Genomic DNA, 19,215 nt, shown 5'->3' on the forward strand with positions numbered 1-19,215 from the left:
TATACTATAGCTTTTGGGAAACTGGCTCAGAAGAGAAGAAAATAATGCTTAATCATTCCCATGAGAGGACACTATGGATGTGGGTTTTGATATAATTACAGTTCAGTCATTTTAATTAGAAATTATAAATTATTTAAAGTCTGGCAGAAGAAAATGTATTTTCTTTTTCTACTTTTACTCTTTTCTTCTCAAGCCTGAAATGGCTTATTTCCTTTAAAACTGAGTTAGTGAGCTGGACTTATCTTTACATTGAGTCCTGTCTGCCTCTGGGTTCAGCTTTTCCACCCTGGACTCAGTGTTTTCCTCCAGTTGATCACTCAACACGTTCTGACACCCCACGAGAACCTATGGTTCTTGGTTCTCAGTGGATGAAAATATTGATCAATCGAGGCCACTAAGTTCTTTGGCTTGAAGTGCATGATCTTACACTTAAAAAATCAATTTCTAGCACTTAAATCTGGCGATGTCCCACAGCAATACAATTTCTGAATTGTTTTGCATTTTCTTGCATGGCCTTGTGTAGTGGCCCTGACAAGAAAGTGCCTCCACAGAGGTGGGACTTTTCACCCAGAGCCCCAGCCCTCCTCTTTGCCTCGGCCACCCCTGGCTGTATCCTGTTTCTCCCTGAGTTATACAAACAGAATTTCCAAGAAGTTAAAACAGGGACGATTTATTTTAAACATTTAAATTCTTGTTTTCTCACAGCACATTTGCTAGAGAGTACACAGGAGCCAGTTTTCTTGATAGCTTTTGTCTTTATCTGTCACTTGTGCTATTTTTAGCACAAAAAATATTCCAGATTTTATTTCATTTTCTCTGTTCAGTTACCAAGAGCTGGCCTCATTTTGGACCATCAAAGCAGAACTCAGTAGATGTTTCAGAAAATATTACTTAAATCTTCACTGTAAATTTGGAAACAGCAGTTTGAAATTTATGGGATAAAAAGACAAGGTTGATTCAATGTTATGCAACTTCTTTCTGACTTCACTTGTCAGCTTACTACACAGGTATAATTTTGTTTTTTAGCAATAATAATTGTTTTACTTCTAAGAAAACCTTTTCTGTTAAAAGTCAAACTGTTAATGTTTAGTTGTTTTTCCCTTTATGTAAAACCAACTCATATAGAGGGTTTTAAAAATTAGTAGAAGATCAGTTTAATTTCTTGTCCTTTTTTACTATATGTTATTTATTTCAAATATACGATCATTCTCTACATAAAGAGTAAACTAAGCGTGACTTTGAAGCTCCGTAGTGGACAAACTTTTCACCTTATATGCAAAAAAATGCTTTTTTTTTTTTTTTTTGCTATTTTCTCCTATTATCCCTCATTAACTTTATTCCTGATTCCACCATACCTATCAGTCATTTGTCTAAATTGTGCTCACAAGTCAGATGATGAAGGAGAACTGACCTCAATAACTGGGAAGAACTAATGAGCGTCGGTAACGGTAAGTAGAAAACTGGAAATGTAGAGGATAAGCAGAACTCGAAATGATTCGAAAGTTTAATTTGGACACACATTTACGTTTAATTTCTGAGAAAACAATTCAGAGAGTGAGAAGGACTGATGTGTTTTAATTCCTCATCAGAAGGAAAGGGATGGAAGAGAAGTGAAAGTCTTATAATCGGCTCCTGAGTCCCAGGAAATCGATGGTCTGTGTGGTTGACATTTTGACGTCCTCCATCGATGCAAATTACTTAGCTAGAAACATTCCATAAACTAAAATTGGCTACAATTACTGTTATCACACACTTTTCTCAACGTAATAGAAAATTATTTAATACCAATTGGCAAAAGGAAGGGAAAACCAGTTGAGAGTTCATGTAAACTCCGAACAGAAGGTCATCTAACACGCCCACTCAAAATTTCCCTAACTCCTAACACACGTAGACAGCAAACCAGAAAAGAAAATCCCAGAAGTACAATCCTTGCCTTTGCTTTCGTGAAGGAGGTTCATTTAAAGAGGTGTGTCCACGCTTATTTTGGTGTGAGATTCGTTTTCCCGAGGACGCGGCACTGACGCGCGGACATGGCCTGGGGTGGCCGTACCTTGTGACATGGGGTGGTAGTCTCCCCCGGAGGTGGCCGTACCTTGTGACATGGGGTGGTAGTCTCCCCCGGAGGTGGCCGTACCTTGTGACATGGGGTGGTAGTCTCCCCCGGAGGTGGCCGTACCTTGTGACATGGGGTGGTAGTCTCCCCCGGAGGTGGCCGTACCTTGTGACATGGGGTGGTAGTCTCCCCCGGAGGTGGCCGTACCTTGTGACATGGGGTGGTAGTCTCCCCCGGAGGTGGCCGTACCTTGTGACATGGGGTGGTAGTCTCCCCCGGAGGTGGCCGTACCTTGTGACATGGGGTGGTAGTCGCCCCCGGAGGTGGCCGTACCTTGTGACATGGGGTGGTAGTCTCCCCCGGAGGTGGCCGTACCTTGTGACATGGGGTGGTAGTCTCCCCCGGAGGTGGCTGAGCCGTCCCGGGTGTGAACTCTCACAACTGACACCTTCGAAGTGTCCCCTTGGCGAATCACTGGGATTTTGATAATCACCGACTGTCCTGGTTCTTTGGGCTCACTGACACTGAATTTAGTTTCTCCGAATTTAATAATAGCCTCTAAAATTGTGGGAAACAGAGAGGGATGGCATTATTAGTAAGGAGAATGCCCCTTCCGTGTGCAAGGAATTGCCCCCACCCCCGGCTTCTCCGTGTCCTCACAGAATGTTATGGGTGAGTGTGGAAGGAGAAACTGGGTTTGCACAGCCCCAGCCCTTTCCCTGGTGACTGACCATGCCCCAGAGAGCGTGCCTCTGGGCTGGTCCGACTTGCCCTCAGTTTCCCCCAGGAGTGGGTCCTGAAAGCGGACCGGGGATGAGGAAGGAAGGTCTGCTGGCCCAGGACCTCCTGGGGGTGGGGGCGAGGGAGTGTCACAATGGCTGGGCGGCAGTGTTTGGCTATGAGCCATATTCTCCAGTGCTAACTTTATCAGTTTTAGTGGTGTTTCGTTCCCCACTTGTCTTACCCTTTCCCTACTTCTCTGTTACTTTAAAACCTTAACCCGAAAGAGGGGGTCATTTTCTGAGTCCCCCTCAAACGTGACCATATTGGATTTCAGTTTCCAGTTTCCACTGAGCATAAGAGATGATATCTTACTGTCAGCCTCGTCGCGGATCCTGATCAGAGTTTCGTTTTGCTCGCCGATGGCCGCCCCAAAAGGAGAGTTGCTTTGTGGGGAGCCAAGCACGAGGCGCAGCTCCTCGTCCTCCTCATAGATGTCGTCGTCCATCAGCTCGAGGACACAAGGCTTCTCCGTCTCACCTGGGACAACAATGAAGGCAGCAAGTCACCCCGCCCCTGGTCCAGAAAGGTATACTTACGACTATTAATGGGAGTGCGATGGGGACACTAAGAGCCATTGCACACTGTGTGCCCACTGGGCACAAGCTCCTGGAGACAAGGTGCACTGCCCAGACTGCATCATGCCCTGGTGTGCATGGGGTGTGCCCGGATATATCACTGCCCTGGTGTACATGGGGTGTGCCTGATAACATCACAGCCCTGGTGTGCATGGGGTGTGCCCGGATATATCACAGCCTTGGTGTGCATGGGGTGTGCCCGGATATATCACAGCCTTGGTGTGCATGGGGTGTGCCCGGATATATCACAGCCCTAGTGTGCATGGGGTGTGCCTGGATGTCATCACAGCCCTGGTGTGCATGGGGTGTACCCGGATATATCACAGCCTTGGTGAGCATGGGGTGTGCCCGGATATATCACAGCCCTGGTGTGTATGGGGTGTGCCCAATATCATCACAGCCCTGGTGTGCATGGGGTGTGCCCGGATATATCACAGCCTTGGTGTGCATGGGGTGTGCCCGGATATATCACAGCCCTGGTGTGCATGGGGTGTGCCCGGATGTCATCACAGCCCTGGTGTGCATGGGGTGTGCCCGGATATATCACAGCCTTGGTGTGCATGGGGTGTGCCGGGATATATCACATCCCTGGTGTGCATGGGGTGTGCCCGGATATATCACAGCCCTAGTGTGCATGGGGTGTGCCCGGATGTCATCACAGCCTTGGTGTGCATGGGGTGTGCCCGGATATATCACAGCCTTGGTGTGCATGGGGTGTGCCCGGATATATCACATCCCTGGTGTGCATGGGGTGTGCCTGGATTTCATCATGGTGTCAATGGCAGAAACCATCGACATGCCAAGGTGCCTGATGTGCAAACAACCCTGTATCGAAGGCAGGTAAGACCTGGTCATCTGCATTTAAAAGTGAATGAATGATCTGCAACAAAGCATCTAGAGGTAATAAATAAGTTCAGCAAAGTGGCAGGAAAAATCAATAGTGTTTCTATATACCAGTAAGGAGAAATCTGAGGAGGAACTCAAGGAAAACATTCCATTTACAATAGCAACCAAAAGAAACAAATATCTAGGAATAAATTTAACCATGGATGTAAAGGACCTATACACAGAAAACTATAAAACATTGTTAAATCAAGAAGGTCTGAATAAATGGAAGGACATACTGTGTCCATGGATTGGAAGTCTAAATATAGTTAAGATGTCAGTTTTACTCAAAATGATTTTTAGAGTCAATGCAATACCAATCAAAATTCCAACAGTTTACTTTGCAAAAACAGAAAAACTAACAATCAAATTTATTCAGAAAGGCAAGGTGCCCCAAATAAATATCATGAGAAAGAAAATTTGAAGTGGAGGTCTCACATTTCCTGACTTGAAAGCATATTACAAAGCTACAATGGTCAAAACAGCATGGTTCTGGCATAAAAATAGATATACTGGCTCTGGTAGTGTTGCACAGTTAGTGCCACCACATTCATCATCCTGTACACTAAAGGGGTCAATTTTATTGCAAGCAAAACATGAAATGAAAATGATCAAATATCTAATGTTTTAGGATGTTTATATCCTATATTTTAATTTTTCAACCCACTCAGTAAGTTGAAAATGTCTAGAAGCTGACTCATATTTTTAACCGAGTCCCTGAAGGCATCTCACATAAGCTCATGGAGTTAAATGCTTACAAGCACAGGCAATACAAGGTCAAAGATTAGAAATTAGGACTAATTTGGATACATTTCTTAGCATTTCACTGAATTACTGATTTTCTTTATGAACACATAATGTTACACTAATTACTTTTTTTTAACTGTGAAAATAACATATATACAAAAAAGCAATAAATTTGAAAGCACGTTCCAACAATTAGTTGTAGAACAGATTTCAGAGTTTGGTATGGGTTACAATTCCACAATTTTAGGTTTTTACTTCTAGCTGCTCTAAGACACTGGAGACCAAAGAAACAGCAATATAATGATTCAGCACTCATACTCATTGTTAGATTTTATCTTCTCTGTTATAACTCCATCTTCTCCTTTGATCTTTTTCCCAATCTTTAGGGGTATTTGGGCTATGCCCATTCTAACTTTTTCATGTTGGGAGGGCTGCTGATAATATGGGGTAGGGGGATGGAACTAGTTGATGTTCTCGGAGAGGCTGGACGTATCTGGCCTAGGAACCCAACTGGAAGTTGTAGGTTTCTAGAAAGTGATAGTGCATGGAACCTTTGTAGAACCTCAGATAATGCCCTAGGTGTTCTTTAGAGTTGGCGGGAATAGTTTTGGTTGAGGTTTGGCAAACCATGGTAAACAGCAATATCTAGTTGAAGGTTGCATAAAAGTAGTCTCCAGAATAGCCTCTGGACTCTATTTGAACTCTCTCAGTCATTGATACCTCATTTGTTACAATTCTTTCCCCCCTTTTGGTCAGGAAGGCCTCATTCTTATCCTGAGCTCCCTGTGTTTAGATTGTTTAAATGATCTTTCGCAACAGGTTGAGTTAGATATGTGCTACAGAAATTTTTTGTTCTGGACAAAATAAGTCTCTCTTCTTTGGTCTCATAGAGTAAGTGGAATTTTAAAATACAGACAGCTGTCATCCTTACCTCTGTATTCTGATTACTAATCACTTTTTTTTTTTGCATGGGCAGCACCAGGAATTGAACCCGGGCCTCCAGCATGGCAGGTGAGAACTCTGCCTGCTGAGCCGCTAATGACTTCTTAAATTAAGAAAATGTACACATAGTTACAGGAAAAGAAGGGAGAAAAAATTAACTCAAAATTCTCCAAAATGCTGGATTTCTTTGACACGTAACTGCAAAATAGCAATGCGCTCTCAAAAAGTTCCATTTATTTGGACTACAGTTTGACTAATCAAAAGTCACAAATAAATGTTTTTACCTAAAAGCAGAATACTTGGCCCAAGGACATTGCTTCGAAGGATTAGTTACAGAACAAGGATGCACCCCCTGCACAGGATGCTGGGACAAGTCCTGCCGCATGATTGGTTAGCGACCCCGACATGACAAGACCTCGGGTCAGCCTGGCATCACGGCAGACACCACAGACGTCCCTGCTCCTGCCCAAAGCTCACGGATGAAGCCCCAGGCCGTGCTGCCAAGGGGCCGTCCCGCATTGGCGTTCTCTGCTATGCAATGCTAGGAAAGCATGCTCAGTAATTTGCAGGATGCCACGAAAGGTAACACAAGCAAAACAAATGAACAAAACCCAGAGAAACCAAAGCATCCTAAATATGTGGGAACAGCTACAAGTGAAAAAAAGCTATCAATGATCTATTTTTCTATCATTTATCTAACCTCTAGCTTTACCTATCATTTATCAACCTATTATCTATCTGACACCATCATCACCTATCTGCCGTCATTTATCTCCATCTGTCTGTCTGCTTATCTATCTATACCTGTCTCACTGTTATCATCCGTCTCTGTATCATCTATCCATTTTTATGATAATTCTGAATTTCCCCTATAAAAGAAAAAAAAAAAAAGAAACAGCTTGGTTCTCCTCCCTGTGTGTCTCTGTCCCTGTTTCCTGTAGGGGTACCTGCTTCTTGCCCCGAATCCAGCCTCCTCTCCTTGCAGCACCTGTGATGCTGCGTGCACAGTGTAAATCGCGACTCTGAACTTGCACACCGGGTGCTGACGTGCAGCCGGCCTGCTCCCTTTGCTGATGGAAGTATGTTTGGGCACTAAAGATGGTGCTGTTCAGAGGAGACTGGATTAAAGAGGCTAAGGGGTCTCTTCCCACTGCACCTGTGGAGACACTGCTCACCGATGAGAAAACCCTCCAAGCGGGGATCCCAGACTCCAGTGCCAGCACCTGCGCGCACGCACCCCAGCTCTGGGGAGCCCAGTAAACAGGCCTCTGTGCCAGCCTGGCCAAGCCAGCTCTGTTTTCCCCGCCTTCCCCGGGGCCTCCAGGAGGGAGCTCCGACTAATCAGCTCGAGGTGGGGGTAATGGCTACGTGACCTCATTTCTGCGGGACCTGCCAAGCTTTCGGGAGCCCTGTTGGAGAAACTGCACTCCCCAAGGGTTCAGGAGACAGCTGCCGCCCTGGCCTGCCCCTGTCCAGTCCTTGCCCAGCCCCTGGCCTGTCCCTGCCCCTGCCCCTGTCCCTGACCCTAGCCTGTCCCTTCCCCCAGCGCAGACACCCCAGGGCAGACCTGACAGGGGCACCATCCCCACACCCACACATAACCTGGTGCATGCCGTCACGCCCTCTAGCACGAGAACACAGTCCTGGGGAGTACAGACGTTGCTTTCCCACTGCATCTCCACTCAGCACAAAGCACAGCATGTGCGGGTAATCAGCATCAACAAATGTTGACCGAATGAATTAACGCAAATTTGAACAGATGCCACAGGAGACCCCCATTTGTATAAGGAATGTCTTAAATTTCTGCCTTTAGGTTCCGTCACTCAAATCAGGAAACAAGGAAAAAGGAGCAAGAGCTCATTTTGTTTCTGAACTAGTATCGTACGGAAGCCAAGTCTCAGCTCTGAGCTGCGTGGCCGCTGCTAACTGATGACAATACTAGTTTCTAGAATCACTAACTTTTGACTTATTAAACAGAGCTTTGGGCCAAGAGCACTTACGTCCTTGTCTCCAATGAATGGGAGGAAAATCATATCCCGAGGCTGTATTAGATTCTATTGCATCTCCCATCTGATCGACTATTCTTTAAAACGTTTTCTTGGCTACAAAATATACCATTGTTTGGAAGTTCAAATAAATAATTTCCCAATCCCTGGCCATTTGGTTTCTTTTCCAACTTCTATTACTATAATAAATATATGACAAACATTCCATGTAAGGGAATTTTTCCCTATAATTCTCTCTTTTTTTATTTTTCAAGACTGGCCCTGTAAACGCAAGTACTGGATTACAGTAATAAACCTGTCAAAACTCTGGATCCCTATGAAGACGTGAGCGCATTTTCACAGTCACTTCTGTCACTGGATCACCCTGGCCTTGTGGAAGCTCCGGAGCGGTCAGCCTGACTCCGGGGGTGAGCTGGGAACAGAGGACGCCGCCCTGCAAACCCGGTGGGGCTGCCGCCTGTCTCACCTTTCCAGCAATCCCTGCCCACAACCAGGTCGCAAGTGGGTTGCATTCGAGGCGCTGGTCCACGCCTGCCACCCGCTTCCCACTAAATTCCAAATAACGCCTGGTGCACTCACCGGGGAGGAAGGAGACCGCAGAGAGGTCCGTGTTGGGGCGTTCCTGGAAGTCGGCCATCACCTGCGCGGAGGCCTGCCGGGTGTAGCACCGCACCGACGAGCTGTACTGCGGGTCTCCGGTCCTGTGGATCATCGCCACCACTCGCCCATCGTTTTCGCTGCCGGTATAGACGCGCTCTCCAAACTGCATCGTAGGCACTGCAAAAACAGCCCACCACGGGGAGGCATGCGAATGGGTTTCCTTAGGGGACCGGCATTTCAGAACACACGTCCCAGCAGAGAAGCTGAGCTCCGTCCTTACTCCTGGTCACGCTTTCTCCTGGAGCAACTCGCCTCCCCCTTCACTCATCGCTTCGGCTTCCTCATCTGCCTCGTTTGAGGGGGAGGCCGGGGAGTGCAATGCTGACCGGGGGGTGTGGCCGGCGGCCCCTCATTTTTCTACATCCTAGCTCTTGCTATCCTTGAAACCTGAGCTTCTCCGAATTTCTCAATACCAGGAAGAGTGGGGAACAGGGCATACAGCTGCAAGCATTTGCTCAGCTCACGTCGGGGAAACTGCCAAGGAGCGCAGACACTATTCCGAGGGGACACTGTGCTGGGTCGGGTGGATGCGGGTCTACGGTGGGCCCCGCCAGATCCCCCCGGCACGGTCATTGCTGACGAGGCCCTGCCACGTGCCCAGCGGCAGCCCGGGAGCACTGCTTGACCCCTCCATAGGGAGGTTCGGGAGGAATGGGTGGAGGCGACCGCAGAAGGCGCCTCCTGCGGGGAGGGGGGCCGAGGTCTGGAGCACCCGGGGTCAGGTGACCTGAACGCATCCCCGTCTGCGGGGAGTGAGCTTTGGACACCACGTACAGAGAAACTGAGGACAAGCCACTTCTCTTCACACCTGAGAGGAGGACCACAAGCCTTCTTCTGATGGGAAGGAGGAAGGCCTAAGAGCCTGCCCTCCCCTCCGTGAGCCTGTCGTGGAGACCCCGGGGACACTCACGGTCCGAGCCCGCGTCGTTGATGGACACCGTGGCCCTGCTGGGCTCCCCGAGGGCAGCGTTCACTGGCATCCGAAGCACCAGTTCAAACTTCTCGACGCCCTCCAGCACCGGCTGCCCCACGTCGTCCAGGATGGAGACGCGGGCCGTTTGCACGGTGACCCCAGGCGCAAAGTCCAGGTGGAGGCTGATTCCCACGTAGTCCGTCCCAGCTACGGCGGCAAGAAACACGTGTTTAGTGGTGACCCCAGGCGCAAAGTCCAGGTGGAGGCTGATTCCCACATAGTCCGTCCCAGCTACGGCGGCAAGAAACACGTGTTTAGTGGGGAGCTGGCTCGCTGAACACAACGATGAGACACATGCCATTGGAAGCATTTATAACCCCGGAAGAGAAAACGAGAAAGAGACCAGCAACGCGACAGGGAAGTGTACATTTAATAGTGCGCACAGAGCGGCGTCTGGTTAAGAGATGAGGGATCAGGCCAGGCGCTAAACCTGCCTCTCTCTGCCCAGTGGAGTGGGATCCGACCAGCTACTCTAGCCTTCTGTCCCATGGTACCTACGTTTTCAACCCCACGTGCCCTTTTGAGAGTTTTTGAATTTAAAAGTTATTGTGGTTACAAACAAATCCTGGTGAACACACTTTCCTGGCACGCACTCTGCTAATTCCACGACGCCCCACTGTAGGAAATGAGGAGCTGGGCACTCTTCAGTCCAGACCTTGTAGGGCAGTGGTGGCGTGGGTGGGGGAGCAGGGAGGGGGGTTGGGCAGGTGCCTGAGAGAACACTGGTATCACTGGCCATATGGGAAGAAAGAATTCTAATCCAATGTTTGCCGTAAACTTAGTGACCACTTCCCTGGGGATGGGGGTCTCCAAATGCAGGGAGGAGACGCGCCGGGTGGGACGTGTGCAGGAGAGGTCTGCGAAAGCCTCCGACCTGCGGTTGTGCTGGGGACCCGTGTTCCCCTACGCGGAGGCCCTTGTCCTGCCCACTGGCCGACGCCCCACAGGGCTGAGTGCGGTGGCCGCAGCGCGGTGCCTCTCGCGTACGGGACGGCAGAGCGTCCAGGAGGGCTGGATTCGCCATGCCGCTCGCCTGGGTGCCTGAGTCACGGGCTTGGGGCCCCGCCTGCACCCCGCTCTTCCGTGCACCTGCGCCTGCACCTGCGGGAGGTAGAGCCAGGGCGGACCGGCCGGACCGTGGTGAGAGTGAAGCTGGTCCTACAAAGGGGTGGGGCCAGGGTAGGTGCTCCGAGGCAGTGCCTTCCCCTGTGGCCCCTGCCCTGTGCAAGACAGCGAGCAGGGAGGTGGAGGCTGTGGGGACCTGACCTCTGTCCCAGTCTGGACCCTACTCGGGATGCCCTGCTACGTGAGCACAGCAAACCTCCACGTGAAAAAAAAAAAATCGTCTTGTGCCACGGTTGGTTGGGTGCAGCACAACAGCCCAAAGCCTGGAGGGGAAAGGAGCTGGGAGGGGAGACGGGGGCCCTCACCGTCTGCAGAGGGCGGCTCCGCTTTCCGGGACCGGACGGTGACGCTGGCGGGTCTGGAGAGGTCGGGGCCGGCCCGGTGCACCTGCAGCTCCACGCAGCCGGCACTCTCGTCCACGGACACCTCGGCGCCGCCGAAGAAGAGGGTGGGCTCTGTGGAGGACGCAGCAGAAGCTGCTCTCAGGGTTTCATTCCTCCACAACGACATCCGCGGACAATCCCGGAGGTGAGTAGGCTCAGGTGGCGCCGTCTCACCTCCACTTACCCCACCCGGCAGGCCTAGGGGGCTCTCCCAGGTGCATTTACGCAGTCCTCGGGTCAGACGTCTCTGCTGAACAATAAATGAGCCTGGGAAAGTGGCTCGCCGGGCAGGAGTGTAAGACAGGCTGTGGCCTGCACGAGGTGTCCGTGGGGTCCGAGGTGCTGCCTGGAGGGTCTGGGGAGGCAGAACCAAAGTGCTGCAGGTCCCAGAATCTGAGCCCACAGGCCCTTGTCCAGACTCATGGCACCATCTCCTACCAGCCTCCCTCGGAGCGGAGAGCACTGGGCGCTGACTGCTTCCAGCCCAGGAGATTTGGGCCTAATCCAGCGGATGTGAGATTCAGTCACCAAGGTTTGCACATTTCAGGGGGCCTGGACTGACCATGTATGATGAGTAGTCCTGGGGACTTTAGGGGGCCAGGGAGCTGGTCCCAGGTCACCTGTAGGGACTGAGGGATGGGGGTGTCTACATGTGGTCCCAGGTCACCTGTAGGGTGGGGGAGGGGTGTCTACATGTGGTCCCAGGTTACCTGTAGGGTGGGGGAGGGGTGTCTACATGTGGTCCCAGGTTACCTGTAGGGTGGGGGAGGAGTGTCTACATGTGGTCCCAGGTTACCTGTATAGTGGGGGAGGGGTGTCTACATGTGGTCCCAGGCCACCTGTATAGTGGGGGAGGGGTGTCTACATGTGGTCCCAGGTCACCTGTAAGGTGGGGGAGGGGTGTCTACATGTGGTCCCAGGTTACCTGTATAGTGGGGAGGGGTCTCCACTGTGTGGTCCCAGGTCACCTGTAGGGTTGGGGGGGGTCCCACTAGAGAAACACACCAAGAGTTCTGTGATTGTCTTAAACACGCATGAGCACAATGTAATTTAAACCCATTCACGTGGGACGCTGAGTTTTTCTTCTGTATTGGTGAATGTGAAATGCTCTGACCTTCCTTTCCTGTCTCATTCCACCATAACCAACAGCCGGCCCTTGCAATACAGCTGCCTGGGATCCGGGATAGAGGGATCAGCTGACTAAGGAAGAAAACTGAGAGCTAATTTGTGAACTTACTCTTTAAAAGACACTTGAGATTTAGAAGTAATTACAGAAGGACTCGCAGGAAGCTGCAAAAATGCTAAGTTGAGTCCTATAAATCCTTCACCCATTGTGAGCTTGTTTTATAAGGGACCACTAATAAAGATATTTGCATACACAGAGCAAGACAAACACTTTAACTTGAGCCATCTGGCCGTCCATGTCTCCAGTTTTATAAGACTCAAAGTGGCCGAGTCTGAACAGACCAGCTACTCCTTGAACACGAGGTCCAAAAAGGAAGACATACGTATTTTCAGAACATCTGCTTGAATTAGCAGACACACAAATCAAACAAAACTCTACAACGAGGGCACACAACCTAGGAAAATCACTGCTCAAGTTGCCAGTGAATTATTTTCCTGCACAAAAGAAATGACCTTCGCTACCACTGGAAACGTCTGCTTCCTTATATGGGGTCCAGCCCTGGACACTCGGCTTGCATATGCTGATGCAGGGGTGACAAACCCGCCTTCAGCACACCTCAGCGCCTTGCCAGGGGAGGGCAGGTGAGCCCATGTGCGCAGGTGGAGGTGGGATCACGTTCCCTCAGGGAAGCCAGTAAGTCCCTCACGCCTCCCCTCCCAGAAAGGAGCGAAGGTGAAGACAGAGAAAATGCGTCTTCTGACCCCTGGCGAGCCAGGCACAGCTGCCTGTCGTTTAGGAGTATCAGAGGCAGGGCCATCTCTGCAACTCTCTCCTCACCTTCCTGGGAAATCACACCACCCTACAGATTAGGTTTCTGAGTTACCAGGGAGCTGTGAAATAGGACAGGTGCCCCTATTTGGGAAGGACACGTCCCAGCTTCCCATCACCCAGTTCCTGGCAGGCGGGTGCTGGAAGGAGGCAGGTGAGGCAGCCGTCCGCAGGCAGGCAACGCCACGCCGTGCTGCACCGGTATGTCCAGGCGCTTTCTGTCAACCTCCAAGCAGGAGTTCTTTACTCTATGGCTTAATATGTGGTTTGTACAAGGAAAAACGGGGAGTCCCATGGAGTCTCAGAATTTTTGTCCAAGTTGTCATTCAGAATAAAGAGTGTTGATAATGGCTACCACATACTGAACTCTCATTGGTGTCTGACACACGCAGTACAGGTGGTGTGTGCGTGTGTGTGTGTGTGTGTATTGGGGGAGAGAGAAGTGGGGAAGGAGAGAGAAAGAGAAGAAAGAGAGGGAAGGAGAGGGAGAGGTGGGGAGGGCCTGGTACATGCAATAATGCTGTAAGATATGAGGAACACAGGACCAACGCTACGACACTGCCTGCTGTGCTGTATGTCGTCTCCTCAGGAGAAAGGAGGGGGTTTTAATCCTAAATCCCACAATTTTATGATAGCAGCTGATAAAAGGTGCTTGAAAAGACAATTAACAACTTCAGACAATTAACAGTTAATTATTTTAAAAAATTAATTTCTGATGAATTAACAATTAATCAGAAAAGACAATTAACAACTTCTGGATCTGCAACCCAGAATGCAGGATATTTTGATTATCTGTAGATTTAAATTATTTATTATTTCTCTTTCTCTCTGTGCTCTAGTCATGATGCCTGGAAATTGGCAGAATAATCAATTGCAATCATTGTAAAGTATAAAATGATTAACTATGATGAGATTAAGCATAAACCAATAGTTTTTATAAGAAAAAGAAGCTCATTAACTGCCCAGTTTCTTTGCCATAAATAAAAAGAAACTGCTGGACTTCGGCATACCTTTAGAACTTTCCAGAGTGGTTGAACAAGAAGTGAAAAGGGTAGTAAGTGTTTTTATTTCAATTTCTTGATATTTTTTCAAAATCTCTAAAATTTCAGTACTGTTTATAATTATGACCATTTAGACAGACTCTTATGCAATATGAATAAGCTAAAAGTCTCTCCAGCAGTGAGTCAATTTATACATATCACGTGAGAAAATGGCGAGATGTTCCTGGAACACTTAGATGACATGTAAACCTGTGAAAGGAAGATAGAGATAAAAGCCAGAGACTGTCCACGGGTGCAAGGGCATCTGTGCAAAATCCAGGATTGCTCGTTCTGACAAATTATTATTTATGAGTAAAATTTCAACTCCTCTCTATCCTTAGTAACTTATTATTATTATTATTGGTCTAGGCACTTGGTTTCTTTCAACAATTAAGGAAACTGTAGATCCGTTTTATTTTATTTTATCTATTTTTGTATGCTGTATGGTGGGGTCACATTTCATTATTTTTCCATGTGAGTATCACATTATTGCAACACCATTTGTTGACTTTTTGTTTGTATGTTTGTTTGTTTTGGGGGGAAGTGCAAGGACAGGGAATCAAACCCAAATCTCCAGCATGGCAGGCTCGAATTCTCCCATTGAACTACCCTTGCACCCCTTGTAGATCTGTTTTAGAAGTAAATACATTATAACTTAAATTAGAAGCCTATTTAATTCTGTAATTCGGATCTTAAGTACACAGTGTGCCCTGTACCGCACACCAGGACTTGTACTGTATTGAAATTTGGAGATTTAATGGAGAAAGCAGCCGGTGGTTAACACTATGACCTGGAACAAGAGACAGAGCAAACAAAGCCCCCCCATCCTGCAGCCCACAGCTGCTGAATCCCCCACCCCCAGCTCCCACAGATCCTCCAGAACGCAAGCTCATTCCCTTGCAGGGAGAAACGAAGCTGTGACCAAACAGGTGCACGGAAGGGTCCCTCCGGGGACTTCGACCTTCAGATAAGGGGCACAGGTGAAGGCAGCAGCCCTGGAGCAGCCCACCTCGGCCGGTTAAAAGGGAATTCGCTTTTGCGGTTGAGGACCCTTCCTCTCGAACAGCTCAATAGGACATGGTGGGTTTCCTTCCAATGAGGAAGGAGCTCTGTGCCCACCTGCCACAGGGGTGAGGGAGGAATTTAACTTTCTTTTCCCAGGAGGGAAAAAAGTGAACTTTTTCCTTTTGGCTAAGTCTGCAGCGTCTAGTTGTTGTTTACAAGTGCTTGTGTCTCAAGAGATGAAAAGAAGAGGAGTCTGCAGTGGTAATTGCTATCTGGAGCCAAATCTATTTACCCGCGTGTCCATGGCCCATCAATCAAGGAAGCTTCAGAGGCGGCCCATCGTGCTGGCACAGGACGGAATGGAAAAACCCTCTCAGCTATCTTTTGGTTCCAGGATGAAAATAATACCAGGGATCCTTCCCAATTATTTCTAGCTCAGCTCTCCCACCTGAGCCTTGGACCCTGTAGTTGAGCACCTGCTCTCCCTCTTCCTGCAGGCATCTGCCCCTGCCATGCCCAGCCTGGGTCCTGCATCCCACCCAAGCCCTAGATCCTGCCAGCTTCACCTGCCCTTTGAATCCTTCCCACAGCCACCTACCAGGTTCCTAACCAAAGCAGCCAACCTCCCAACCTCTTCCTAGTTCTCCTTTCCCAGAAACCTCTCCCTGCTTCCTGTTGCTCCAAGAACTGCCTACAAACTCCTTAAAAGGCCCTACAAGATGCTGAAACCCCAGTCATGGTTTGCCATCCAACCGCACTTCAGCTGCTTTCCTGCCCAGAGACCCAGCCGCTGCCACCCAGAGCCTCTGCTCAACACCCTCTTCTGGGCAGCTCCTGCTCTGCTTCCCGGCTTCTGCTTCCGCATCTCGGCTGCCGGAAGCCCTGCTTCCCCTTTGAAACCCTCCCTCCCTCTCGACCCTTCCTGTCTCCGAGCCCCCCAGGGGAGCACTGAAGTCCTCTTCGCTGGGTCTCCCTAGCGCTCTGCCCCATCAGGGCCTGGCAGGTGTGCGGTCAAGCCTTGCAGAGGGAATTGGTGTCATTTACCCACCAGGGACATCTCTGCGTCACCCCACTTGACCCCACTGACTGCACGGTGTGACTCATTTCAGGGGATGGACAGTGAGGTCTCCAGCGGGGGCGGTGGTGGCAGGAGCATGGAGAGCTCAGATCCAAGAAGACTTCAGAAACACAGAGACAAGTCTGACTTTGTGCGGAAGACAAACCCCAAAACCCAAGTGGACCATTAGGGCGCTCAGCCTGGCAATCCGAGAGCTGGTGTGCTGTGAAGGAGATGCCCACTGTCAGCTGCCATGCCCAGTAGCTGGTTTATGCCACATGACTGCCCCAGCTCCATGCACCGTCTCTCCACTGCTCTTGCGTGATGCATTTCTTTAAAACCACCTGCGTAAGCATATCTGTATTGCAACATGCTGTAGGCACACCTGTGGGTCCTTATCTTTTAGGAAAGATGAAAATTCCCAATTATTCTTTGTAGATAAAAGTCCAGATGAGAACGTCCTCTAGATTTTCACAGAGACAGTATTTTTAATTAAACTTAAGGTTTCGAGTACAATTACTTGGAAAGACTATTAAAAAGAATATATTTAGTCAACATGACATCTAGTCTAACAGACTAAAGCAAAGACGTCGGTTACAGAGAGACACTTTTTGAGAGTGAATCACTGATGGAAAGTAGCCAAATTATTTGATGTGGGTAAAATAATTTTTTTCCAAACATGTGTATTCCTTTTTGTGTTTTACAGTCTGCAGACATTATTGACATAATTTGTTTACTCAAAAAAAAAAACCTACATAATAAACAGTGAACTCTATATTCACTGAATAGGTGAAATTAACACCTTAAATATGAAAATTTAAAATTAAGTTTGTAGCAAATCAAACATGATTGTTATAGATACAGGATGTTAAATTTATGACCCAGAGTAACCATAGAAAATATCTAAAACATGTATACAGAAAGAAATTAGAAGGGCCTCAAAATGGTACACTCCAAAAATCAAATAAATATGAAAGTTGGCATTGACAGAAGAATCTTGGGACAAAAAAGGTATAAGGCTGACAGGAACCAAAACAAAATGTCAGAAGAAAGCCCTGCTTAGTAGATGCTTTAAATGTAAGCGGATTAAACTCTCCATCAAAAGGCCAAGACTGGAAGGATGGATAAAAGGAACACACTATTTATAGGAGACACACCTTAAATTCAAAGACCCAAGTAGGCTGAAAGTGAAAGGGCAGAAAAAAAAAAACATGCAGGTAGTAACCCAAAGAGAGCTGGGCGCTAACAGGTGAGTAGCTGAGACCACAGACGGCGGTTTACACATAGGAAGGGACAGTATTCAGTTGTAAGAAGGAATGAAGTTCTGATAAATGCGACAATGGGGATGGGCCTCTTGGACATCCTGCTGCATGAAATAAGCCAGACAGAAAAGGACAGATGCTGTATGATCTCACCGGTATGGAATAATTGGAATAAATGAATTAGTAAAGTTAGAAACTACGGTTTACCAGGGGCCAGGAGTGGGGGTGAGTGGGGAGTCAATGCTGAATTGGTAGAGAGTTTTTTTGGGGTGGTGGAAAATTGGTGACAGTGGGGGGGTTGTGGCGATGATAGCAGAACACTGTGATTGTAATTAACACCAGGAATTATAAATGTGAATGTGGTTAAAAGGGAAAATTTTAAGTTATATATATATATATATTACTAGAATAAAAATATAAAGAAAACATTGAACTGTACAACACAGTGACTTCTAATGTAAACTATGAACCTTGGTTAATGACACAATTATAATAATATCGTTTTATCAATTGTAACAATGTAGTTAACACACAGTGCTAAAAACGGGGAAGACTGTGTGTGCATGTGTGTGTGGGGGGAGGTGGTACATGGGATATAACTTGTGTAATAAAAAAAATTAAAAAAACATTAAAAAAACTGGACAATTCCATTAGCGGAAGAGGGAAAGAAAATGAGATACAACTTTATGCTTCAACTCTCTATACCTTTAAAGTTATCCCTGCTCCAAAGATAACCACTCAGAGGTCTATGTGCACATTTCTATTCCTGCAGACTAAAGTGGATTTTGTAAGGACGTCTTCGGAATTGGTGCTTCTTTTCCGGGGCAGTGAGGCTTTGACAGCAGAGTGACTCGTTCGGGAATCCCAACAGCTGAACTAAGAAAGGCCCTGACTAATGCGGTGTTAAACACCGCCTGCGAGTTCTCAGGAATAAAAGCATGCGGCTGACACTTGAAAACAAATCTGTCTTGACGGCAGACTGCTCCACCATTGACACCTGAAACGGGTCTGCAGGCTGCAAAGGAAGCGTCCCAAGAAGAAACAGCTAAAGCCACTAAACGTCAAGCGTCCCTTCTTGTCCTCGGGAGGGTGATTCAGCCCAGCAGCCCACTCGGTCACACTGACCCCGCGTGGTGCACAGGGAAGGTGCCCGCAGTACCCCCCACCAGGGCTGTGCTGGGAGCTCCCACTGCCCGGCAAGGCCCAGCGCTCATCCCCTTGGTCACGTCGGAGACTCTGACACTGGGGAAGGCCACCTCTTGCCGTCCTGGATTTCTGACCCATAACCTGGGGACAACCCAACCGGGCCTGGTAAAGTCGGATCACAAGCTGTCAGGCCTGTCTACACTGTTCTCTGTCTACACTGTGTGATGCTTGTTGGAAGCCATTTCCCTCGTTCAACATCCAAGCAACCCGTTCAAGGCTACTGTCTTCATTTGGCATTGAGAGGAAAATTGTCGCTTCCTTTAAAGGGGAAACAGGAGCGAGAAAAACCATTCTTGTCTCACAAAAGGTCTGTGACTGAGGGAAAACCAAAAACTAAGATGACGAAAATGTGGGCTTTAGATTTTCATATGCTGTCTCACCTACAGATAAGATGTAATCAGTCAGGTTCTGCTGTGGCTTATAGAGAAGGAGAAACTGCCTGATATTTGAAATACGGTTTAAAAATGAAGCCATATCCCTGGGGGAAGGTGCAGCCCAGAGGTGGTGCCTGAGGGATGCGGGGGCCACGGGTGGCTCTGAGACGAAGTTGGGCCGAGCC

The 19,215-nt window shown here is 48.4% G+C and overlaps 1 protein-coding gene across 1 annotated transcript in view; it reads right to left on the reverse strand.

The window, feature by feature from the left end:
• FREM2 (FRAS1 related extracellular matrix 2) overlaps positions 1-19,215 on the reverse strand; it is a 141,291-nt gene that overhangs the window by 27,573 nt on the left and 94,503 nt on the right. Inside the window, exons 7-11 of the mRNA XM_077158046.1 lie at positions 11,055-11,204; positions 9,562-9,771; positions 8,571-8,768; positions 3,149-3,313; positions 2,429-2,611 (exon numbers count right to left, since the gene is read on the reverse strand). Of these exons, the coding sequence (XP_077014161.1) occupies positions 2,429-2,611; positions 3,149-3,313; positions 8,571-8,768; positions 9,562-9,771; positions 11,055-11,204 (906 nt within the window). The remainder of the gene's footprint in view (positions 1-2,428; positions 2,612-3,148; positions 3,314-8,570; positions 8,769-9,561; positions 9,772-11,054; positions 11,205-19,215) is intronic.

This window comes from Tamandua tetradactyla, chromosome 4, assembly GCF_023851605.1.
Source record: "Tamandua tetradactyla isolate mTamTet1 chromosome 4, mTamTet1.pri, whole genome shotgun sequence".
Classification (NCBI taxonomy): domain Eukaryota; kingdom Metazoa; phylum Chordata; class Mammalia; order Pilosa; family Myrmecophagidae; genus Tamandua; species Tamandua tetradactyla.